General features: G+C 36.8%; 1 protein-coding gene across 1 annotated transcript in view; it reads left to right on the top strand.

The window, feature by feature from the left end:
- LOC129222159 (nuclear hormone receptor FTZ-F1-like) overlaps positions 1–27,086 on the top strand; it is a 256,600-nt gene that overhangs the window by 196,412 nt on the left and 33,102 nt on the right. The window contains exon 3 of the mRNA XM_054856616.1: positions 13,289–13,977. Coding sequence (XP_054712591.1) covers positions 13,289–13,977 — 689 coding nt within the window. The remainder of the gene's footprint in view (positions 1–13,288; positions 13,978–27,086) is intronic.

The following is a 27,086-nucleotide window of genomic DNA, read 5'->3' as shown; positions in this document are numbered from 1 at the left end:
GTCCTCAAGTAATTTCGCATTTTTTAAATAACGGACAAAGAGCTGTGGAATTTCGGAAAGCTCCATTTTGATGTCGGGGGTGTCTGGTTAGATAGTCAGAATCGTGTGTCGAGATCAGTTGAAGCTTGTGCGTCGGGAGTGACTCCTTTCAGTGATTTTTGTGGTACTCGGTGCGTTAACGATGGTTGGGTGCCTATTTGGAATTTGCTTGGATGTTAAATGTAAGTACTGTATTATTCTTTTCTGGCGTCTCTCGTTGTCAATGTGTTTTTCGTATTCCTTCAGCTGACCAAAATGAATTACAGTCGACGCGATTCAACTTACGCGAAATGGCTATAACGCGAGTTATTCACTTAGTAACGAATTTTAGAGCTAAGGTGAACTCCCCGCTCACAACACGAAAATATTCGGAAAGGAATCGTAATAGTAAGTGTCGGCTTCGTTATTGGCTACTGAAATTAGTTCCCTGTTCATCCTTTTAGCATCACTGACTGCGCAAAGTTCCCATATCCCACTAGTCTAAATATCGCTTATTTTTCATAAGTTTAATTTAACTATTGTATCTACTGTGCAACTATTATAGTGCAGCGCTTAATTATTACTACATACTGTACGTTCCATACCGCTTTATTTGATGTCTGTCTCTCCCACTGATTTTGAGCATTGTAACAGTATTTTGTGTAGAGTAAAGCAACTTTTTACAAAATGCAATAAATATTCTGCTCTTTATGTAAGAAACGGTAATATATCTTCATCTTTATTACTAATAATAAAGCTGAAAGTCTGTCAGGATATCTGTCTGTCCGGATCTCTGTCTGTCAGGATCTCTGTGACGCGCATAGCGCCTAGACCGTTCGGCCGATTTTTATGAAATTTGGCACGAAGTTAGTTTGTAGCATGGGGGTGTGCATCTCGAAGTGATTTTTCGAAAATTCGATGTGGTTCTGTTTCTATTCCAATTTTAAGAACAAAATTCTCATTAGATGGACGAGAAAAAAACGAAATTATCATTACGTGAAACATGTTTCACCGTAACCAAGCCAATTGGCGAGAAAATTCACCATACATTATATGTAAATATACAGGCGAACCAAAAAACCTTTTTAATTTTCTATTACGGGCAGAGCCGTGCGGGTACCACTAGTAGTTAATAAAAGGTCTAAAACAGTTTGAAGGGTGTTTAAAAATGTCTAAACTAATTGGGTATGTTAACAAAAATTTGTATTACATACTCTTTTCCATAACGCGAAATTTAGACTTACACGAGGGGTCTTAAAACGCATCCGGCGCCTAATAAGCCGAGACTGGACTGTATTACACTTTTGAAACGTGTAACTGCCAAAGTAGGTATCTTCAATTCCAATGATTTCGTAAATGAGTTTATTTATTTTATTTTAATTATTTAATTTATTTTTCCTAGTTGGTTTAAACAAAACAGGAAAAGTAATTGCAGCTCATAACTTTTTGTAGCGCTAGATATGTTATTTTTTTCTGAAAAAATTTGTTTTTAGAGATCTTACTCTTGCAGCCATACGTTTCCCTTAACCGTGCAAATATTCATTTTTCATCAATACGAACAAAGATGTTTTTTTTTTGAGCAATCACGATTGTTTATTGTTCTTCATTTGACTGTTTTGATGTTCCTATGATTTTATTTTCCCCCCGCCTTCCTCTGCAGTACCACCGTCAACCGGCCTCACGATGCTGCTCCTCTTGCGAAAACCTTCTCTAGGTTGCGTCCATATCCTACACTCATACATACACACACGCATGCCTACACACACACTCACATACACACACGCATGCCTACACACACACTCACATACACACACGCATGCCTACACACACACTCACATACACACACACAAACCTTCACACACATACACATATATACACACACATACATACCCCATGCCTGCACACAGACACAAACACATACGCCTACATACGCACATTCCCACACACACAAACATACCTGCACACACGCAAAAAAACACGTGATTGCGAAAAATATAATTTGAATTCAAATTGTCAAAATTAATTTTTTTTTATTTTTTTAAACTTTTTTCAAAAAAAAAAAAAAAAAAAACTCTCTTCCCAAAAAATGTCCTTGTTTCTTGCGTTGAATTTGCAGCGTTTTAGCTTCTTTAATTATTCTGATGAAGTTTACCGGGAATTTGGATTCATATTTAGTTTTTTCAATGGAAAGAATTTAATCTGCTTTGCTTCCGTTCGTTCACACACATTCCGTTTAAAAACACATTGTTATATATATATATATATATATATATATATATATATATATATATATATATATATATATATATATATATATATATATATATATATATATATATATATATATGTATGTATGTATAATATGTATATGTATATGTGTATATATATAAAACAAATTAAAATCATTTTGTCTATTAACCTTATACAGCTTAAACTTTTCCTCTATTTACATAAAAATGAAAAAAAAAATAAAATAAACAATTAAAAAAGTATACATATATGTTCTTAGAGAAACAAATCGATCGAGGAATTAGTATCCTTTGCGCTTATTTGAAGTGTATTTATATGAAATTTAATTATATTCTCTGATAACAGAGTGTTTGTGATGTCTCCCCACGCTCAATGGGTTTTAAACATTAAATGTTTCAATTGAATTTCATTAATTAATTTGTTATTTTTATTTTCCTCATAGTCATCATCATCATTATTAGTATTTTTACTTTTATTTATTTACTAGCTGCATTTCCCGGCTTTGCATGGTCTACCCTGAAAATGAAAGTTTTGTCTAGTGACGTGTGTTCAACAATCAGGCTTCAATTAGAGAAAAAAAAATATATGCTACAAAATTTCCCGACAAAACAATCATTCTCAAGGAAAGAAAACGGCAAATCAAAAGCTCCCGAAAATACTAAACGCCATAAATACAACTAAAATTCTTTTTAAAAAAAAGTAAGACGATAAATCGCCAAATAATTATCAAAACGGGAAATTTTTACCTCAAAACGGAAACAAAATTTTATTTAGTCACAGCCGAGAAAAAAAAAAAAAAAAAAAAAAGTTGCAACCTTCTGAACGCTAATTTAAAATGAGATCGCGCAAACGATAATTTTCCGACTTAAAATTTCTGTTCCATTAGGCTTAGCAGTGCTTTTTAATTTTTTTACGGGTGATTTTAGAGCTTTTTTCCTTAATTTGAAAGGAATGAACTCTATGGACGTTTTTTGCGGGCTTTCGAATGGGATTTGAATCTAAGAAATCGGATAATTATTTCGGATAGAAATAGCTATTTAATGCTATTTTCGGGTCTTAAAAAATTCGAACGGTTCGGTTCTTTTTCGGTGTTCGAAAATCCCCCTACGTTCTTTCTCGGTTGCCCAAGTACCTCATTGCCAAATTTGGTCGAGATTCAACGTAAACTGTGGATTTGTATAGGGAACATACACACACACGCATTGTATACGTTCTCTGTTTTATTTATATGGATTTATTGCTGTACAGTTTGGAAAAATATTGTATTTGTCAGCAAGTTTTGAGCCGTTAAAGATTTAAATTACACCACAAACCCGCTTCAAATTAAATAGTAATATGAAGGCACAAGAAATCATTCGTTTCTAAAATTCAAGTGCCCATTGATCATCGATCAATTTTGATTTCAACCAATTATGTAAAATAATGTTTTGTCAGACATTATAATACGTGTATTTTAAACGTTTAATTAGTAATTGCAAAAATTTGTAATTCAAGGAAGTCATCCATAAATATATAGGGTACCTTTTTCTCTTTATATTCCACAATCTAATACTATTTTCATTTATAATTTTGTTAACAAATTAATTCGTTCTTAACTGCAGAATATTGAAAAAATTAATCTTTACTAATAATAAAGCTGTAAGTCTCTCTGTCCGGCTCTCTATCTGTCAGGATCTCTGTGACGCGCATAGCGCCTAGACTATTCGGCCAATTTTCATGAAATTTGGCATAAAGTTAGTTTGTAGCATGGGGGTGTGTACCTCGAAGCTTTTTTTCGAAAATTCGATGTGGTTTTTTTTTCTATTCCAATTTTAAGAACATTTTCCCGAGCAAAATTATCCATAAGATGGACGAGTAAACTACGAAATTATCATAACGTGGAACCGTAACATGGGCACAAGCCAATTGGCGAGAAAATTCACCATACATTATTTGTCAGTATACAGGCAGGGGCGGCAAATAGGGGAGTCAAGAGGGGGCGGTCGCACCCCCAAATTTTTTGAGCAGAATGATAGTAAATGGGTGAATTCAATTTATGTAAGTCGGAAATCAATCTTCATTAAAGGAAATCTCGCTGGTTCTCAGCAGCTATTTGATGAAACTCGATACATTCTCAGATTAGAAAAAGTGTTTTTCGTTATTTGGATGATGACTTAGAAATTCATGTAGTATTTTTCTGCCTTTTCAGAACATAGAAAACTGATAGAGAATCATGGTTAATTTTAACTAAAGAAGACATTGCCTCATATAGGCTAAATATTTCATACTTGTGTACTCAGTGTAACGATGGTATGTCTAATATAATAGGCTCGTGAAAAGTGGTGTGGCTGCTTCGTTTTCACTAGAAAATTCCTTGATATTTTACATTCACTTTTACGCTCATTTTTTAAGTGTATATTTATTTAATGAGTGTTCATCGCTTTCTTCTGCTAGAAACAAGTTTCAGCTGCTCAATACATTATAATGCTTTTATAGAAACTTCTTAAAAATGCATGTGATTATAGGATAGAAAAAGACATATCAAAAAATACCTTTTATGGGGCTCTATAATTATGCATTCGCGGAGTGACACAAAATGGTCTTCAGGAGTTAAAACGATGAAAACATTTCTCTATAACTTCAAAGCAGTGATTTGACGACTGGAAGAATTATTGCAAAACGATTCTTTCAATGGTGAAAAGCTCATGCCCTTTAGCATGTATGACTTCGTTTGAATTTTTATCCAATTTATTTGCATCGGGAAAAGGTTTTTGAAAAATGTGTTACTCGATCAAAATCTATATCTTCAATCCGCTACTCGACTATTCAAACCACAGTTCAATCTACAATTGATCTGTGCACCATACTACCACAGTTCAATCTACAATTGAAACTGAAAATAGATTTTTTTATAGATGTATATTTGTGTGTAGGGGGTATATGTATGTGTGTAGGCATGTGTGTTTGTATCTGTGTGCAGGCATGTGTGTAGGTGTGTGGGGGGGTATGTGTATGTGTGTGTAGGCATATGTGTTTGTGTCTGTGTGCAGGTATGAGTGTGTCGGTAGTTGTGTGTATGTATGTGTGTTTGTGTATGTGTGTAGGTGTATTGCAACAAAAGAAGTCAATTTTTCAGTTTCGAAACACCACATACTTATTTTACTTCTTTAAAAAGAAAAAAAATACAAAAAATAAGTATCATTCAAGAAAAAAGAGAAAGGTACAATGTTTCCTGATATTTTTCTTGTTCCTGTTAACCTTTACTAGGCTTCCAAATGCTGAATTTCAAATTTATTTTTCAAACTTTTTCTCGACCCCCTAAATTTGAGGATATTTTATATCGCATTTAAAGGGAGTCCTTGAATCATCTCATGATTCCCCTCCCTTCTTATCTCTGAAGTCAAAAACAAAAGTCGCATAGGTTCGAGAGCAAAAAGAAAAAAAGATATTAATTTTAATTTTTGGCATCTTGAGTTCAAATTATGCTTTTCGCAATCACGAACGTGTGTGTGTATGAATGCGCGAGTGTGTTTGTGTAGGCGCATGTGTGTGGGTGCGTGTGTGTGTGTGTGTATGTATCATGTGTGTGCATGTTGTGTATGCAGTGCTGTGTGTGTACGCGCATGTGTGTGTGTGTGTGTAGGCGTTCGTGTGTGTATGTAAGCATATGTGTTTGTGTCTGTGTGCAGGCATGAGTGTGTGTTTGTGTCTGTGCGCAGGCATGAGTGTCTGTTTGTGTCTGTGCGCAGGCATGAGTGTGTGTGTGTGTGTGTATGCGTGTGTGTGTGTGTGGAGGATATGTACGCAACCTGGAGACGGTTTTCGCAAGAGGAGCAGCATCATGAGGCCGGTCGACGCGACGGTGGTGCTGGCAGAGGGAGGTGGTGGGAAAATAAAATGATAAGAATTCAAAACCCTCAAGTGAGAACAATAAGCAATCGCGATTGCTCAAAAAAAGAATGAAGTTGCCCAAGTTTGAAGGTGCAAATAAATAAAGGAATGAATAAAATAAAAATAAATGAATAAATAAAAATCGAAAGCGCCCAGGTTCTAGAGAGCCTGAGAAAAGAAAATAATAATAATAAAAATAAATACAGTCTAACCCCAATTTAACGATTTCCAAGAGACTAAAAAAAGTTATCCTTAAATCAAGGATATCGTCAAATTGAGGAGCATATACAGTATATTCAGTGCAGTTAAATCCTGACCAGTGAAATAGGTCATCAAGTTGAGGAAATCGTTAAATCAAAGCTATTCTGTAAATAAAATTAAAAAAAAAAAAAAAAATTGCAGGCGCACCGGTCCGTGGGCCAGCCGACTAGTCCTCTCCTACTTCCAATACGAGAATAGCATTTCAAATAATAATTGCAGACGATCCCCTAATTTGGGATTTCCGCGCTGCTGCTAAACCAATGCAGGAAAGACAGTTTTACAGAGATTGTCCATAGAAAACCCTCTATTAACATGAGATTCCATTTGAATCTCGCAAGTATCGCCTAAATTATTTGGCATCTCTTATTTTAGCACTATGCCGCCTAATGGTCATCAATTTATGACAACAATTCCGTTTGTATTCATCATTACTTCCGTTTTATGTTGAAATTAAATTTTATTGCTTAAAAAATAGAAAAACAAAAAAAGTAATAATAAAATGCACCCTGTTCATAAGACGATTATGTGGAAGAAAGATTGAACTAAATTTGTTTTATAAAAGAATTAAAAATTTTAAGGATCTGTTCATGAGAAATTTGGTTCCATTTTTCCTGACGTTTTACAAATCATTCAGAAGTAAAATCTTCTTAAATTCATGATTTATAAATGAATTTTCAGTTGAAATTAAATGTTATTTGAAGATGTAACGCATGCAATATACGACGCCATGAAGTTTATTTTCAACCACAACCCGTACCGTGACCTCCCAAAAAATGTCCTTATTCGGCAATTTTGGAAACACAGGTGCAAAATTACAATTTTTAAATGTCCAAAAGTTCTTTCTCTTTAGATGTACGTACAGGGGAGGTTACCGTGACCTCCCCAAAATTTCCTTATTCGGCAAATTTTGTCTAACGATTCGGCAAAAGTTGAAGTTCTATTCGGCAAAATGTGGAGTTGCATTCAGCAAAATTATCGTCATTCGGGGAAGCTTAGAGCTCCATTTGGCAAATTGAGAATTTTCTTCCTCCCAAAAATTTACGTTCAGGGGGCCCCTGTGTACGTATGTCCGCAGGGGTGCCCCCCCCCCCCCATTTTTCTCAGCCCTCCTTCCCTTTTTTATTTTTTACTTTTTAGCTCTCTTTTTTAAATTATTTTTTAAAAATATTTTTTATTTCGATAGTTTTTTTTATTAATTTTTAATTATTTTAATGGAAAAGTTCTGTGCTACGCCAATGACACGCACACTAAATAAAAAAAAATTTATAAATAATTTAAAAAATAATAAATAAATAAATAGATTTAATTTTAAAAATCCCCCCCCCCCCACTATTTTTCTCAACGCTCTTTCCCTTTTTATTTTTTACTTTTTAGCTCTTTTTTATTTATTTATATTTATTTAGTTTTTTATTTATTTTTAATTATTGTTTATTGGAAAAATTCTGTGCTACGCCAATGACACACGCACAATAAATAAAAAAAATGAAATAAATTATTTTAAAAAAAAATAAATTAATAAAAAAATTAAATAAATAAATGCCCCCGCCCCCCCCCCCCCCCATTTTTATGGCGCAAGTTGCTCCATAATCCCCCCCTCCCCCCTGCGTATGTGTGAAATCTTGCATTTGCGGCAAAATTGGAGTGCCATTCGGCAAATTGAGAATTGCTCCCCTCCCGAAAATTAAACATTGGAGTGTCCATGGAGAAACCCTTTTCTCTCCATCAAACAGAATGAGCAGACCACGTTGTTTATTTCCCTTTCCTCCACGATCAGTGGCGCGTGACGTAGTTGCAAACGATTAACAAGTGCCCGGGAAAAACAAAACAACAGTCTTCCTCCCTCCTCCTCCCCTGCGCCATGGTCATTGGCGTCGCCAGGCGCACATCCGCCAGAATGGAAAGTGGGACAAGGCCAACCACTTGTAGTACGGGAAAAAAAGAACGGATTAAAAAAAAAGAAGAAAGGGTTTTCTCTCTGCTACCGACTTAATGAGCCGAGCGATTTCTTATGCGTAGTTAGTGATGGGCAATCTTCGTAGAAAGTCTGCAAATGCTCATTTACAACGAAGAGGATTGGGGATTCGGGAAATCTCTGTTGTTCACATCGGCGCTGCGTGTCTTTTTGTTGTGCCAACAACTATTTTTTCTTAAGTTATCAGCTGCTCATTTAAATGTAGATATTTTAACGAGAATTTATCTCTAATCCGCATCATTATTTGGCCTGTTTTTATCTTTATTGTGACAAAATGCATAATGTGAAATTAATTATGTTTTTTTGAACAAGCTTATTTTTTCAAATGCTGTTTGCAAATTCAAAGACAGTTTCTTGGCTGTTTTATGAAACTGGCCAACCAGGGCCTAGTTATCGCACGGGCATTCAAGCCCCGTACGTACCCTAGGCATGAAATTTTTAAGGGGTAGGAACATTTTCTAAAAATCATCTAAATAGTTTTTTTTTTAAATTGTCCCAGAGCTTTTATTCTTTACTAGTGGTACCCGCACGGCTTTGCCCGTAATAGAAAATTAAAAGGTCTTTTGGTTCGCCTGTATATTTACAAATAATGTATGGTGAATTTCTCTCTAATTGGCTTACCCATATTACGGTTCCACGTTATGATAATTTACTCGTCCATCTTATGATAATTTTGCTCGAGAAAATGTTCTTAAAATTGGAATAAAAAAAGAACAAAATCGAATTTTCGAAACATCGCTTCGAGCTGCACACCCCCATGCTATAAACTAATTCTGTGCCAAATTTCATGACAGTCGGCCGAACGGTCTAAGCGCTATGCGCGTCACAGAGATCCTGGCAAATAGAGATTCGGACAAGAGAGACTTTCAGCTTTATTATTAGTAATAAAGATTCTTGCCTATTTTTTCTTCTTTTTTATGTATATGTTACTAGTTTGGCTTCAAATACCTTACTTTAAAATACACTGAGTTTAAAATGGGGGCACCCTTAGGGGGTATGATGGGGGGAGGGCACCCGTAATGAGAATGCTACTGTCTAAAATAAATCAATTATTCAAAGGGGGCAGGAAAATTGGACAGTGGCCTGGACATGGAAACTTGCAAGTCGGGCCCTGTTATAGTTAATAACATATAATTAGTAGCATTAACAAATAAATGCAGTTATAGTTCAGTGTTGTAGGATCCCAAAGGAGCGAAGGAAAATCGCCGTGGTCTCACCCATGTAAAGGGCCTCTTTTGGCAGCCCAATAGCTGAAGTAGATTTTATTTTTGAGTAACAGTAATCATGAAATCGACTAGAAAATCGCCCGTCAAGGTATGACGGGTGAAAATTGCATCTACATTTGAACGAAGCCATTGCATGCTTGGTGATATGTTGATAATTGAAATTGTAACCCAAACTCCAATGGAAAAAACCCTAAACTCCAGTAGATAGCGTTCATTGTTGGCCATTTTTGAGCAATGACGATTGCTTATTGTTCTCACTTGACTGTTTTGATGTCCCTTGTTTTTATTTTCCCACCGCCACCCTCCGCAGCATTACCGTCGACCGGGTCCTCACGATGCTGCTCCTATAGCGAAAGCCGTCTCCAGGTTGCGTCCATGTCCTACACACACGCGCATACATACACAACTACACACACGCGCATACATACACAACTACACACACGCACACACACATACACTTACACACACACGCATACATACAGACACCCACCCATACACACACAAAAACATAACTACACATACACACAACTACCCACACATTCATGCCTTCACACAGACACAAACACACATGCCTGCACACACATACACATACCCCCGACACACAAACACACATACCCACACACACAAACACACACGCCTACATACACACACTCGTAATTGCGAAAAACATAATTTGAATTCAAAATGTCAAAAAATTCAAATTAATTTTCATTTTTGAATTTTTTTTTTTTTTTTTCGTTTCTTCATTCCCCTGAAATGACACTGTCTTACCAAAAAAACAGTCAAGTGACCGGATCCAGTTCAGCCTTGTCACAATAAAGCATTTCCCTCCATATCAAACATTACCAAAACATATTATCAAATTATCATGCTGTGGCGTGAGTTTCATTGTTGATGACGTCAGGAGCGTTACTCAGTCATTCGCTATTATATACAATGAGGATTCCCCGCTCACTTCCTTCCGTTTTTTCATTTGTGTATACAATTCACAGTAATAAACCGGGTTTGTGGGGTGCTGGAAAATAGTTTCTCTTGTATCGGTGATATGATGTGATTTTATTGGTCACGAATTGACGAAGAGAAAAGAAGAAAAAAAAATATTCATTTGAATTTTTGGCATCTTGAATTCAAATAATGTTTTTCGCAATCACGACCGTGTGTGTGTATGAATGAGCGTGTGTGTTTGTTTAGGCGCTTGTGTGTGAGTGTATGTATGCATGTGTGTGTATATGTTTGTGTATGTGTGTGTAGGTGTATGTATGTATATATCAAGGGTGATTGTGTTCCTGTATTTTACCGAATTTCCGGTATTTTCGGACGTATTTCCGGTATTTTTATGTCTGAAAATATCGGAATTATGTTTTTTTTTTTTTGTTATGCTTTTATCTCCCTACCTCCGCAATTTTTTTAAATTATATAATACTCATCAAATATACCTGCAAGAGCCTTAAGATGGACAAAGAAATGTCAAGATAATTTGTATAACACCAGCTCAAAAGTAACTTTGTAACCCATTAAAAATTTAATCACATGTACACACAATATTTTGACTCAGAGCTATTTAATACTATGGCAAAGGTGCACTTAAGTAATAAGGGTCAAAGATTCCCCCCCCCCGTCTCGCTTTGAAACTTTCAGGTATTTTTTGATGAACTCACAATCACCCCTGATATATGTGTGTGTGTATGTATGCGTGTGTGTGTATAGTATATGGATGCAACCTGCAGACGGTTTTCGCTATAAGAACAGCATCATGAGGAGCCGGTCGACGGTGATGCTGCAGAGGGTGCTGGCGAGATAATAAAATGATAGCACATCAAAACAGTCAAATAAAAGCAATAAGCAATCGTGATTGCTCAAAAAAAAAAAAAAAAAAAAACGCATCCAATACATGTAGTGTGCTCAGTTGGCAGCGATTTTACGCTGTTTGTTCAAACCTTATGTGCACACATGAGCTAGATTTCCAAAACCATACAGTTTGTTTCTAAATTGGTTTATGCCATTTAAAGAGTCGCAAATGGACAGTTGCACTAATAATTGCTAATTTTTTTTGTTAATAAAATAGTAGATTTGATTCTCGGCGCCTCTGATAAAGTAAAATAAATTGATTAATTGATTGTTCAGTTGAAATTAATTGATTTTTCGGATTTGTTTGGAACGTGGCGCAAAATAAATCGCGTGAAATTTGAAATAATTCTCAACACACGCTAAAAAATCGATTTATTTGTTATGTATGTTATGAATTTGAACGAAGTAGTTTTAAAACATTCCTTATAAGAGACCCCCGAAACATAAATACCTTCACTAAGTTCGTAAATAATTTTTTTGATGCAATTATTTGTATTTGTTTATGGTTTTTCATTTTTAAAACGATATTAGATGGCATTCAGGATCCCATATGCAACAAAACCCAACAAGAAAATAGTTTTTTCAATAGTGTGCGTTGAATTTCATGTCATGTAACAAGGCGGAATGAGATTTTTTGTCGCTCTGGTAGAATCCAGTTTATTCAACATTTAACCAGATATCGGATAATATTTAAAGTGACAATTTTTATGCATCTTGAACAAAATTGCATTTGAAGGCTTTCTAAAAGCTTGAATCATCTTAAATTAAAAGTACGAAATAAGAAAATTAAAATTGGAAATATACCTTAGGAGAGAGCAGAGGCGGATCCAAGTTCTGATTCTGGAAGGGGTCATTTCCGGGGGTCACAAGTGTCTCTTTTTCAGAATAAATGGGGGTCTGAGAGCGAATTTTTTGAAACATAAGTTTGCAAAGCTGAGCTTTTGGCTAACTTTGGTCGATCCAGGGGGGCGGGGTCATGACCCCCATTCTGGATGGGAGAGAGTGTATAGTTGCACACGGTTCTTTGTTTCAAATGTCGCTTGGCGAAATGTGGAAATCTGCGATTTCAATTCTCCAAGAGTGACTAAAGATGATCGTTATTTCTAAAACCTTAATCAAATTGAAAAACTGAAACGGTATTGCATTTGTCATCGGAAGAGAAACACAAAAAAGTGTTAGTGAATGTACCAAACTGCTCTTGTTATGCATTAATGATTGATAAATGCTAAAAGCTTCTTTATGAGTCTTCCCGCTGAACCTGATGATAACAGATTCATCGTAGGATCAGTTCCGATTTTACTTTCGATTTCGTTTTTACTTTTCACAATTCAATGCCAAACACATCACTGTGCATCTGTTCGCTGAGCCACGTAGCGGATTCATTGTATAGTCATGTAATCAGTTTAGAGATTTTTTAAAAATTGATTCTCAATTTACTTTCGATTTCAAAAAATTAGGAAAGTTGATTCTGATTTTGTTTTCAAACTCTTAACAGAACAGATAAAATGTTAGAAACTTCGCCATGAATATTTCCGCTGTTTCACGTTACGTGTTCACTGTAACATTATGCAGTGCGTTTGCAGATTTGAAGTACTGTCTCGCTTTCGATTTCTGAAAAGTTGTGATTTTCTTTTAAACCTCTGAAAGCTAAGTGTCAGAAATTTTACTATGAATATTCCGCTAAACCATATCATGGATTCGTCGTAACATGATACAACCAGCTTAGAGGTTTGTTTTAATTTAATTCTACTTTCGGTTTCAAAAAAGTAGATTCTGATTAACTTTCTTATACAAAATGAGTTGAGCATTCTGGTATTTATGTGGGATTTTTTTCTCTTTTCAGCCGTTCGAGCGGACCGGATGAGGGGAGGCCGTAACAAATTCGGTCCCATGTACAAAAGAGACAGAGCACGCAAGTTGCAACTCCTGCGTCAGAAACAGATCGCCCGAGCGCAATGCCAGGGCGTGATGGGCAACGAGGTGCTTCCCATCGGGGCGCCGCCATTCACGCCCTCTCTGCCTGCGCCCCCACCCGTGGGCATGCCCTCGCCCGTCTACTCCGGGGGCGGCGACCAACAGCACATCAAACAGGAGCTCATCCAGATCCCGCAGCTCAGCTCGTCCACCAGTTCCCCAGACTCCTCTCCTTCGCAAGGCGGGGCTTCCGCAGCCCTTGTCCCCGCCCACTACGCCCTGGCGATCGCGGCGGGCCCCGCCTCCAACGAAAAGACATGGTCGCCGGGCCGGGCGCCCTCGCCCAAGCAACAGCAACAACAGCCCTATCCCTACGACACCCTGGGGCCCGTCGCCCTTCTGACGGGCAGTGGCAAAATACCGCCCCTGATACGAGAATTCCAGCAGTCCATGCCAGAAGACAAAGACTGGCAGAACCAACTCTTCGGCCTGCTTCAGAGTCAAACGTATAACCAGTGCGAGGTGGACCTCTTCGAACTCATGTGCAAAGTCATCGACCAATCCCTATTCGCACAGGTCGATTGGGCCAGGAATAGTATATTTTTCAAGGAACTCAAGGTTGGTGATCTTTGTAGTCTTTGTAGTGTACAATAACCAAAAAAAGTTTGATACAAATGCATGTAAACCAATGGCGGATTTGCCATGTTGCCAATTGAGAGGGGCCCCCATGACCATAGAGGCTCCAAATGAGATACAGAAATGATAGATGTTTTCCATAGTTCTGTATAATATCTGTTCTTAGTCTGATAAACAAAGGGACCACCAAACTGCATTGCAATGTGCCTCCAAACCTGTAAATCCAACCCTGGTGAAAACTAAAGGGTATCATTTGAAGCAAGCCTGGTTACCGAACAGACCAGCTGGGGCTCTTCATTTATTAGACCCTTCCCCATAAGCCTCCTAGTTATAATTGTTTAAGTTTCTGTATATTATTTAAGACACTAGAAGAAAATTAGAGTTTTCGCCTTTATTTATTTCCCCTTTCTTCTGTGTGTGTGTGCTTATATATCTAAAATGTGGAAAGCTCTGCACAACAACAAACAAATATTTTGAACAAATAGTTGGGCACCGCAGCACCCTTCCATGGTTACCCGCTATAATTTTCCGTTAACTTATTTGTTTATCCTTATCTCAGCAGCTTATACCACACACTTTGATGGTAAACTTTTTGTAAGCCAGTTTTATGTTGCTCTCTATCAACTCTTTTTGCATCCGAATTCATTTAGAAGGCACTGTTATACTCTTCAAGCCATTTTTCCTCTTGAGTGCTAAACTATTTTCATTTAGCAGTGTTGGAAAGTGATTTAAGAACTTTGTCACTGGATAACCATTCGATGGCTCCCTTCACGCTGTTGTATTCATAGTCATGATATAGCCGATCTGCTTGTCAAAAAAAAAAAAAAAAAGCTGCGGTTCTCCAAAAACAAACAGTGAACATGTGCATCCATTCGCTGAAGCTTCTGATTTCCACCATTTACAGGGGACCGTGTAGCCCAATCGGTAGAGTGTCGGATTCGGGGCCGAAGGGTCCTGAGTTCGAACCTCGATGGTCGAAGGTCCACCGTCGTCATTAAAGAGGACTGGGCGACGTTAAATATGCTCGTGGTCCCAATGTCCTCCAAGTGAAACGATACCTCTGGGAGTGCTAGCACCAGGTAGCTGTTAGCTCCTGGTCTAGTTCTAAATTCTCATTAACTGTTTGATCCGGTGATGGTGCTGCCATCTATCGGTATAAAAAATAATGGAGGCAAGGCACTTAGAATGCAGTCCTCGACATAAATACAGTTGTAGTCAGTTGTGACTTGGAATCGGAATCCACCATTTACAGGCAGAATTGCAAACTTAGCTTCCCTGGCTAATGCTCGTAAGGGTTTGGTGTTCCCTTGGCGCACATGCCGTTGTTCCAGATAGCCAGCGACTTGTTGCTGTGGCTTCTTTTAGACTGGACGTGATTGCCTACAAGCTCATTGACACACACATCGTTTATAATTTTCTGATTCTTCTTCGCGTGTTTTGTGCCACCTCTAGAAGCCATTGACGGCGGATCATGTGGACGAGTGTGAAGCACTAAATGTTAACTGAAATCTCCAAAAGAATTGCAGAAAAATTGTTTTCTCAATGTAAGGAATAATAAATAGATACAAGAACTAATATTAAATTAAAGATTGGGGGGGGGGGGGCGGAACGGCTTCCTGACTCAAAGGCATCAAAGCTAAGGATAGTCTCACTCAAGTCACCTGTCAACAAGACAAATAATAAAGTAAAATCGGTTTATCTGTTCAGGAGTTGCGATACCGCAGCCATACACAGATACACACTTTAAATTTGTATCGAGGTTCGTTTTTGCAATCACGAAGTCTATGAAGGAATCGTTTTTATGAATGAGAATATTTTGTGCTGCGTTCATTTTTGGACTCAAAACTTGGTTAAACTCGTCGCTCTGCGGTATAATATGGACGTTTTTATACTAAAAAAATATTAAATAGCGACGAAAATAACATGAATGTCAACTTTTCTCAAAACTGGTTCTGTAGATTTTGTATAAATTGATGGGAAATACGTGTCTGGTGGAGTCCATTTAGCTACAACTATTTCCGATTTTTGGTTAATTTATCATTGATTTTTAATTAATCTTTTGTGAAAGCAGTACGGATGCGATATTTTCAATCGACGTATTTCATTTGTGATGCGTTCGAATTAAAATTACCGTGCACAGGTAAACAACAGTAAATTGCAAATGTTTCACTTTTTTGTCATCTGTTGTATGTTAGCTTTATTGTATGAGCTTGTTTATTTGGTTTCCGCTAAAAAATAAAAATAAAAAGCGCGAAAATAACGTCAAATTCCAACACATTCTCGAAAACTCATTTCTGCAGATACTGCCATTTACCTACCCACGGTAGAAAATTACGGTGGATTTTTAAACAATTTTTTTTTTTTTTGCTGATACAGTGAAGCCTGTGTAAATTGACTACCTAAGAGGTGGGGTGTGTGCGGAGAAAAGTACTTTGGCGGTCAACTTAGATAGGTGGTCAACTTATCAAGGGCAGTAATAATTTTTTTTTTTTTTTTTTTTTGTCATTTCTTGCACCATATATTCATTTTTTGAGGAATTCACTCTTACTCTTTCTGTTCAACTCGCTTTCATTGTTTAACATTATTGAAAGTGAAATAATAATTAAGAGTACTATTCAAATAGTTTTGTTAGTTTTTCCTTGTTTTTAACTATATTAGACACTTTAGTTTTAGAAATTCCATATATGCCAGCTAATATTCTCTGGCTTTTTCCATTTTCAGTTAATTTTAATATTTCATACTTTTTATTAATCTTGAGTTCAGCTTTTTGAAGCCTTTTTATGTAAAACTTATAGTACAAAGAGCAACAAGCTCAACTCTCCCAGTTCATAAAGGCAAAATCAAAATGCTCTATCTCTTAATCCCTTGCACCAGAAACATGTAACTTTACTCATTAACAAGTCCAGATCTACGTACCCGCAGTGCGAGAGGCCCGCGTCCTTAAAGGGGCTAACGGCCCTAGAAAACATAGAAAAAAACAAAAAAAAAACAAAACTAGCACTAAAACTTATTCACTTTACTAATAGACACTGCTGGCCATTAGGGAAGGACCCTACATATTTTGTTGCAGGGGAATTAAAATGTATAAATTCGGGCCTGCTCTTTTTAGCACAATTCCTATTTTGTCACAACATATTGCAATTGAAAGTAAAGACTTTGAAGTTTTCTACTAACACCTATTTTCATTGATCAGAGTACAAAAATCTATTTCAAATAGAACAACAACAAATGAAAACCAAGTTTGGAGAATAAAGAGCAGCATTAAGCTTTATGCTGCTGTTTAGTTAGTAAAATGCTATTCTGTCGTCAAAGCATTAAAACATTCTTGGAAAGCTATGAAAATAATAATAATAATAATAAATAAATAAATAATAAACTTCAATAATTTGCTGAAGAAAGTTTTAAAAAATAAACCAAGTGGTCAACTTACAAAGGGTCTTTTACAATACTCCAAACCAAATTTGGCGAACATTAGTGGTCAAGATAGACAGGTGGTCAAGTTACAGAGGTTTTCCTTCATTACATGAGATAGGACTATTTCCGTTCCTGACAAAAGCGGTCAACATAGACAGATGGTCAACCTTACAGGTTTTACTGTATTAATATTATGATCTCACAATAACATAGAAAAAATATAGTTGCAAATTATTTGTATTTTACAACATGTAAAAAAAGTTTTGAACTTGGTCCTTAAAACGTCGTTGAACAAATCCCTCCTCTATCTTTTCCCCCTCCTTTTTCAGCAATCAGGATCTCTCTTTCGTTTAATGACAAATAAAGAAGTAGAGTAAATAAAAAGGGGGGGGGTAGTATGTGGAAAGAGCATGTCCGAAGACGGTCATCCATGCAGAAGAGGCTCGTGGGAGCGGAATCTCGGTCAAGGCGATTCCTCATTAGACTAAGAATTAATTAGTAGAATAACATAGTTGCTTGAGGCTTCCTTCTCTTATTGCCATTCCAAGCAAAAAGCGCTCGGCATTACTTACCATATTTATACTCTGAAAAGAAAAGGCGAACCTAGTTTTGGCTCAGAGTGCCACTTATTTTTGCTGCTAAATATTCCATTATTGCAGTTGCAAATTGATCATAGAACAGACTAAGAATCAGTTAGGGGAGCAAGGATAATACTTTTCCGGGAGGGAAAAAAAGTAAGTATCCCGAAACTCGGGAATTTAAAAATTTTCAATGTTTTTAAATGCGTAGAAATGATTTGGACCTCGAGTTACGAAACGGACGAACAAATTTTTAATGAAAAATAAGTAACGCTGATACGTTCAAACCACAGCGAACAAGTTGGTTTTAAATGCAGGAAGCAAGAGTCACAAACGAGAGGGGGGGGGGGGGGGGCTCTTTTGCTCTTGGGAGGCGGTTCGTGGTATTGAGGGATGGTTCACAATATTATGACAATCCAATACGGCCTGTTATTATTCATGAAATATTGATTTCACAATTTGGCACACATGTTACACATGATTACATAAGTTCCGATGAGTGTCATTAACTATATCTAGTAATGATTGTTGTTTATATAACTTTTTTTGTCCTATATTTTTCAAACTATGTCCTAAATTTTGTGAATTGATTGCATTTGACCCCTGGATGCGTGATTGCTCTTGGAGAGAATGAGTACCTCTGTTGATGGACATCGAAAATGGTCTCTTTTGAGTCATTCGTAATTAGAAAAGAGTGCAGGGACTGATTAATGCTCAGTCCTGCACCACAATTTTAGGAGCCACCAAAATGGTGTAAAATTCTTTCTTCTTCTTTTGTTCGAAATTACTCCGTTGAAAATGTTTGGATATTCATTTTTAAGGAACACCAAATTTTACCAGGACCTTAGCATCACTTTGGCTTGATCGGGCCCTGGAGGGGAGGGGCCGCAGGGACAGATACAATGGAGGGGCGATCGCCCCTCCCTTGAGGTACTCTCCACCAGTAATATTTCGAAAATGAAGTTCAAAAAACGCAAATTTAGACGAGTTTCATTGATGTTGGGAGAAGGGGGGTTTGGGTTTGGGATCTATCTGGGAACCGTTTCGGAATTGAAGTCCAAAACCTTTGTGATCACTATTTTTAAGGGGATCCGGGACACATTTTGAAATTTTTTTTATGTACTTTAGAGGTTTGAAATTTTTTGAACTGATTCATCATTTATTTAATAAGCAAAATCATAACATAAATATGAAAAAAAATTATTTTTTTATTTAAATTTAATTAGTTTTTTTCAAAAAAATGGAGTTGCTTTAAATTGCTATAACTCAAAATATTGTTGGTCAATTTTCAATTTTGTTTCAAAAAAGTATGCACAAATATCTAAGCTTTAATTTTTATTCGGCGATTTTAAAAATATTGATTCAATAAAAAACAAAAAATGTTTGAAGAAAAATTTCGAAAAATTCGAAGATACTTTTTTTTTAAAAAAATCATAATTTTTGCAGTAAACGTTTTTTTTTTCAAATTCGCCGAATAAAAATTAAAGTAAATTGCTTGAAAAAGATATGCTCCAAGTTTCATTACTTTATCTCTATCGGTTCCTGACTTATAAGAGTTTGAATGCAAGAAATCGGGAAAAATTGCATCATGGGGAAAAACGCGTTTAAAGTTTTAAAGTTATGTACACATTCGTTAGATGCATGCAACAAAAATAACTATAACTTTCGTTCTATTTAAGGTAGAAACAAGATTCAAACGTCCTCTTAAGCAGAAAAAAACGGAGCAATTTTTCAAATTATAAAAAAAAAATTGCAAAATTTGAGGATTTTTGTGTCCCGGACCCCCTTAAATTTACATAGTAAAACGTAAGTAATAAAATTCAATCGTCCCTCCATTAAAAATTTTCTGGAGCCGTCCTTGGGAGGGGGGGTGAGGGGCAACAGTTTTCGTAAATTTCTTTTGAACATAGTACACCTATTCTTCCCCTGTTCTACGCTTGAGGGTTGTTTGCTCTGTGTCGATTTCATGGATGTCGAATGCTTTAAAAATGAGAAGAATGTTTTGGAGGAAAATATCGATGGAGGGGAAAAAAAATTTGGCCCTTACGGAGACTTGTGTACCATTGAAGTCAAAATGAAAACAAAATTCGCCGGTGGGAGTCTTCAGCTCGGACGTTAAGGCTAATGGGGTTAGAGAAATTTCGGCGGGAATCTCGCCAAGCCCCGGCTGAGTTTTAGCCGTTATCCCCCCTTACCCCCACACCATATGTAATGTTTTGAATTATGTCAATGTTCTGAGGAATTCGAAGGTATGTGCACCATGCATGAGGATTTTTCGATAATCCGCTTACCGTTAAACTTTTAGTCATTTGAAATATTAATTAAAAAAAATGAATCAAAAGTAATTTCGACCTTCTCATTACGTAGTTGGTGTTTGAGATTTGATATTAAAATACGATTTATTTCTAGCAAAGGAAGTGCGGGAGCCCCTGTAGTCGTCTCTGCTCTGCTCAGGACGCATACATACACAAGTGACCTGAATTCCGTCGAATATGCAAATATTCACATAAGATCAAAAAGAAGTTACGGTGCTGAGTGCTGAGCTGAGGTTACGTGATATTAATATTTCAAGGTCATGGAAATCATTATTTGACCTTGAATATTTTAAAAAGTTGATTTAAAAAAAAAACGGGATTTTTTTTTTTTTTTTTTTTTTTTTTTGCTTATTAATGTGAGTTACATGTGGTAAAAATTTCAGAATGGGACCGCAATGAGATCATACTGAAAATGAATCATGAAATTTTTCAATACCGTAGAATAATTTAATTTGTCCCACTGTGCGGTTGCTAATCGATAAGGAATACCCGAAAAGCCATTCCTTTCAATATTAGAAATGTGCGAAAAAATTCTGAACGAGACTGCAGAAAGAAATGACCTTTCCACCGTGTCAACCTTTAAATTAGATTTGTATTTATTCAAGAGACTTAATTTAAATTCTCACCACGGGCATCGCCATACGGGTACTGCTAGTAAAAGATCAAGTTTGCTTTTAACTTCCTTTTACAAAAAAGAAAGTATTGTATTCGCGAAACAATTTTCACTAAAAAATCGGCCTTAATTTCCATTTTGCTCACCCCGAATGAATGTTGAGTTTATTTTTTCAACCCGTGGATATATGCCTAGGAACGTACAGACACCCGAAATATCCATTTTGACGATTCCCGAGTTAATTACGAGTTTTTTCGTAACGTCTGTATGTACGTATGTGCGTTCGTATGTGTGTATGTATGTCGCATAACTCAAGAACGGAATGTCCTAGAAAGTTGAAATTTGGTACTTAGATTCCTAGTGGGGTCTAGTTGTGCACCTCTCTGTTTGGTTGCATTCGGCTGCTCTAAAGGGAGTCTTTTGCCACTTTTTGGGGGGAATTATTCATTTTGATGTAAACTCAAGTGATGTAATAATTTGGCGGACACTTGGCGATATATCACCAGTCTTTTGGTCGCCAAGTTTTGTCTCCAACTTGGCGACAAATTTGACGTTTTTTTTTTTTTTTTTTTTGAAATCTGGTTTCAATTTGGCCACTGTTTGTGATATTTAGAGAGTAAACTATTCAATCACATTAAAACTTCTAATGATGAGAAAATGACATTAAATTAGAGTAAAAGGAAGTCATGTGATGCACACATCAGCTCGTTTAAAAATGTGTTTTGCTCAAATCAAAAATTACTTTCATCATTATTTGATGTTTATTTTATTAGTGCAAAGGTTCGACGGTTTTCTAGAAACCTGGTTTCTGGAAATATTCTATTTGTTAAACTAAATATCCACAGATATTGGTTTAACCAATATTTGAGTATTTGGCTCAAATTTGCAGGCCACGAAAACTAACTTCGCTGACCGCATGCGGCCAACTAACCGTTGGTTAGACGTCACTTACTTAAGAGTAACGCATTGCAACTGAAAAGGGAAGTGCACAAGTAGACCCTATGCAGACGGTGCATGCGAAAATTCCAACCGTCTACGGCTTACCAATTTTGGGTTAGACTAGATATGCACGTACGTACGTATGCATACGCTCATTCGCAAAACTAACTAACAGACGGAACAAGAAAACTTAGTGATAGGTCAGGGTAGACCCGTCATTTAGGGGGGGGGTAGTTCCCCCCCCCCCCCTTTGGCCATGAAAACATTTCATATAAGTGGACTTGGGGGGTTTTTTTGTATTCCGATAAAATTTGCATTGAGTGTGCACCCTTGCCCCCCCTCCCCTCCCACCTCTGTGAAACATTCGAAATGACGGACCTGGGTCGGGGATGATCAAAAATACATATCGTCGCCTAAAAGCAGCAGTAGGACATCTTACTAGTATGTAAGAAATTATATGCTCCACGTGGTTACATTCGTAACACTTGACAGGGATCCCAAGATTAATAACTCGGGATCTCCATAATTGCGTAATGGGGCTTTCCGCGAATGCCTACTGCGCAGATGCATGAGAGCGCCTGGGTCATATGGCTATAGGCAGTTATGAAGGCATGACTGCAAAAAAATCTCCTGACCGAATAGCGGGATAAATTTATGGCATATCTCTTGACCGCTATTCGGGAAAAAGGGCAAATTGGCTGTCCATCATGTACATTGTGAGTAGAAAAATAAATTAGTTTGTGTGTGTTTTGAATCTGGGCTCTTCAATTCTCTCCCTCTCCAAAATTTGATTTATGAAAAATGTGACAAAGAAGGGGCGAAAATCCTCTCTTCATAGTATTAATGGGATTAGTCAGCTTACTGTTGCTCTGAGGCGACGATGTTTCGGTTGCGCGTGCGCAGGGGCGTGCACTACGGGGGGAGGGTGGAGGAGGGACACCTGTTGCCCCGGGCCGGAGCCTGAAGGGGGCCTAAGATTGGGGAAATATATGTTGAGGTGGAAGGGTAAACAGTATGGAGAGGGGCCCGTAAAAGTTATTTGTGACAAGCCCGAAAATTTCTGTGCGCGCCCAGGGCCTGATTGCTGAATAGGCCAACTAGGCCGTGGCCTAAGGCCCCCACTCTTTAGGGGCCCTCAAGTGGCTAATTTTTGTAAAGCAATGGCTAAAACTGTTTTCGCCAATGGCTAAAATTGTAATGATTGACTAAACAGGGCCCACCAAAAAAGATTGGCGTAGGGTCCCCTGATGTCTTAATCGGGCCCTGTGCACGCCCCTGCCCATACGTTCGTTAATTCGTACATGTGCTCGTACGGATGTGCCAAAAAAGCTTGTCAATATTTATTCGGGGATCAATAAATAATAAATAAAAAAAAAAGTTGATCAAAACATTTTGTTGTGATTACAGCAATTTCGTACCAAGTTGTAAGAAGAAAAGCATAATTGAAGATGAATAAAAAATCTAGAATTCTAGAGGACGCTATAGCGATGCTTTCGTTGAGATCAACCTCAAATAGTCGCTTAGTCTGTTATTATTTACCTGTGCAATCTGACCTCTCCCCTCCTCTCCCCACCCTTGTGGGGCACCCCCCGCAACCTACATCTCAAACAAAAACATGCAGGGAACCCCTCAACCTAAATTGATAGTGTTACATATCTATCTATCCCCCCGTCTGCCTTCTTTTTATCAAGCTTGTTGTCCATTTCATCTTTTTTTTTTCCCCGCGATATATTCAAAGCTTCTCCCATTTTTTTTATTCTATTTATTCTTTTGAGCGAGAACAAATAAAAAAAGAAAAAAAAATTGCCCGGACTTTCCCCGAATGGTTCGGAAACTGGGTCAGTGGAGGTCGCCGGGTCGTTGCGTTCCCTTGCGCGGGAAAAGAGGGGTGCACCTTCCTGATAGCAGCAACAGGTGTTGGAGAAATCCTCATGTTTACATGTAAGCTTCTGGTTTGTTTGTTATTCTTTTTCCCAGCTGAGACTTATTTTTCCGACACTTTCCTATCAAGTATTTGTCATCCACATTTGCTATAATTATGACTTGGCATGGGGCAACTGAGCCCAGGGGCAATAGGTTTTTGGGGGCCCCATTTCTTTTCAACGAATTACATTTTTCGCGGCAGTGAGAAGCAAAGGGATGTAAGTGCCAAAATTCAAAAATTGGAGATAACCAGTACAAATGGTTGGTGAATATATCCTCCGTCTTGGGGACAGCTTGATTTAGAAAAACCTTTCAATGAAAACCTTCGTAGTACCTGGAACGTTCAACGCGTATTTACTCAAAACTTGAAATTGCACTTTCATCTGTCTCATATGTAGCAGAATTTGTTCATTAGACTTTCAATTTAAAATGGTTAAAAGCAAAATATTGATTTGAATATATTTTTTTTATTTCTTTCTTCCAAATTTAATATCTCTATTATTTGTGGTTTAAATTAAACATTCAGGATAAAATTTCTCAAACAAAGTATTGGTTTGCATATTTTTTTCTTTTTTCATTAATTTCTCTATTACTTGCGGTTTAAATTATCAGTATAAAATTGCTTAAAACAAAGCCTTAGTTTTTTTTTCTTATTTTTTGTTTAGTTTCTCTATGATTTGTGGTTTAAATTAAATATTCAGTAAGTTTGCATAACAAAATTTTTTATAGAAATGCATTAAAATTATATTGCATTTAAGTTAGGCATTTTTTTTTTCGACTCACTTTTTACTTCCTTTTACAAAAAAGGAAGTATTGTATTTTCGAAAAAAATTTCATTCAAAAACGACCTTAATTTCCATTTTACTCTCCCCCGAATGAATGTTGAGTTTTTTTTTCGACTCGACCACACGTGGATAAGTGCCTAAGAACGTATAGACACGCGAAATATCCATTTTGACGATTCCCGAGTTAGTTACAACGAGTTTTCTCATGACGTCTGTATGTGCGTTTGTATGTCGCATAACTCAAGAACGGTATGTCCTAGAAAGTTGAAATTTGGTACCCAGACTCCTAGTGGGATCTAGTTGTGCACCCCCCCCCCTTTTGGTTGCATTCGGGTGTTTCTAAGGGGGTCTTTTGCCCCTTTTTGGTGGGAAATCATTGTTAATTTCGATGTAAACTCAAGTGGTGATACAATTTGGCGGACAGACACTTGGCGATATATCGCCAGTCTTTTGGTCGCCAACTTGGCGATTTTTTTTTTTTTTATATCTGGTTTCAATTTGGTCACTGTTGGGGATATTTAGAGAGTAAACTATTAAATTACACATTAAAATTACCAATAATGGGAAAATGACATTAAATTGGAGTAAGAGGAAGTCATGTGATGCACACATCAGCTCGTTAAATGTAGTATTCATATCATTAATATTTACTATTTTTCAATTTTAATCTTTAAGTTGAAAGCTATTGCATCGATCTATGCTGAAACAAGATGTGTAAGTACAAATCTGCACTATATTTAATAAAGTACATCTTGAAGAAGCAGAAATGAGTATTGATGTAAATTGCTATTCATAGTTTCATGTAATGCAGGTGGACCTCAACCTTTTTTTTTTTTTTTTTTTTTTTTTTACACATAAACCGCAATTCACATTAAAATACATCTAGCTGGCCAGAACAAATATAACATTTCAAAATATTACATTCTTTCCTAAATAACATGGGAAAATATGGAGAAGAATGAAAATTTACCAACCAATTATATTAATGTTATCATTACTTGATGATAATTTTATAAAGTCCATGTTTTCATGAACCAAATTCTGAATTTTTGGCTTCAAATTTGTGACACTGCCTTTCGATTGATAACATTGCGTGTGTAGTGGTTAACATGTGTTTAAATTACATATGTGCATAGAGTGTGATTTTTCAAATTATTTGAGGTTTTGTGGTGTGTTTTCACATATCACGGCATAACATTTGCAATGAAAAATAGCAATACCTTGTTTTCCTTACTTTGACGACCTGTTATTCTTCTGAAAGAGCGATAAGTTCCAATCTCATCTTCTATACGGTCCCTTAAAACTTTAAACTGGAATATCGCTTTGAGTTTTGGTCGCATAAATGTAAAATTTTTTGTGTTGGAATAATTTTTCAATGGAGATTATTTCCCTAAATATAAGTTAGGGGACTTTTGGCCCGCATAAAAAGTTAAATTTTGTATTTTTTGTCTCATTTTTATTTTTGCTTCAAACTTTCAATATCTTAAATCTGCATCTGATTTTGATCATTTTTGCAACTGTACATCGAGGACTAACGGTTGCTAAAATAAAGGTCTTGCAGGTTAACACGGAACACCCTGTATAATTCTAATTCCAGGGCCACATTACAGCATGGCAGTTGCCTCTTTGAAAAAGGTAGTGAAGAGTTTGTTGTAACCGTTGTTTAATCTGTAGTTTCTTCAAGGGGAAAACAGCAACAACTGGGGGGGGGGGGTGACAATTAGGGAGCCACCCTCTCCGAAATGCATCATTCACTTGCGAAGATTCTTCGATCATTAGACACATTTCTCCATTTACGACGATTTTTTTTGTCTCGTTAAACTAGAAACTCGTGCTCAAATGTCTCGAAATTTTTTTCAATTTGAAAAAGGGTTTAATTGAAGCATTTCTCACAAAGGTTTTTGATAAAACACGACGAAGGTTTCATGATGTTTGAGTATGCATTTCTGAGAGTACATAAACCTCGGGAAATGAAAGTTCAAAGTAGTAAAATTATTTCTAAGTTGAAAAAGTTTCACATTCAACTTTTCTATAACATGGAAAATAGCAGAATATTCCATGTAACTTAGTAGAGTACAACTTCGGTTATCCGGACTGCAAATTTGAAACGGATAAACCGGAGCCGGATAAACGGAGTTCTACTGTTATTACGGCTGAATCTCATCCCAGGTGTGAAGCTTTTCGGGAAGATATTTTGACTCGGTGGTGACGAAAATGACTGCACATGCAAATGAACAATGCACGCAATGTCGCAGAAACGTGCGAAATGGGGCCTCACCTTGCACGAGGCCTTATTTGTTTTGGTATATTTGGCCGTTATTCTTTTTACACTCGGTCGTGTGTTGGTTTTTGGTTGGAACTAGATGAGACGAGCTGATGTGTGCATCACATGACTTCCTTTTACTCCAATTTAATGTCATTTCCCCATTATTCGCTATTTTACTGTGATTATATAGTTTACTCTCTAAATATCACCAACAGTGGCCAAATTGAAATCAGATTTTTAAAAAAAAATCGCCAAATT

Source organism: Uloborus diversus, chromosome 5, assembly GCF_026930045.1.
Source record: "Uloborus diversus isolate 005 chromosome 5, Udiv.v.3.1, whole genome shotgun sequence".
In the NCBI taxonomy this organism is placed as follows: domain Eukaryota; kingdom Metazoa; phylum Arthropoda; class Arachnida; order Araneae; family Uloboridae; genus Uloborus; species Uloborus diversus.
This window is presented reverse-complemented; position numbering and strand designations above follow the sequence as displayed.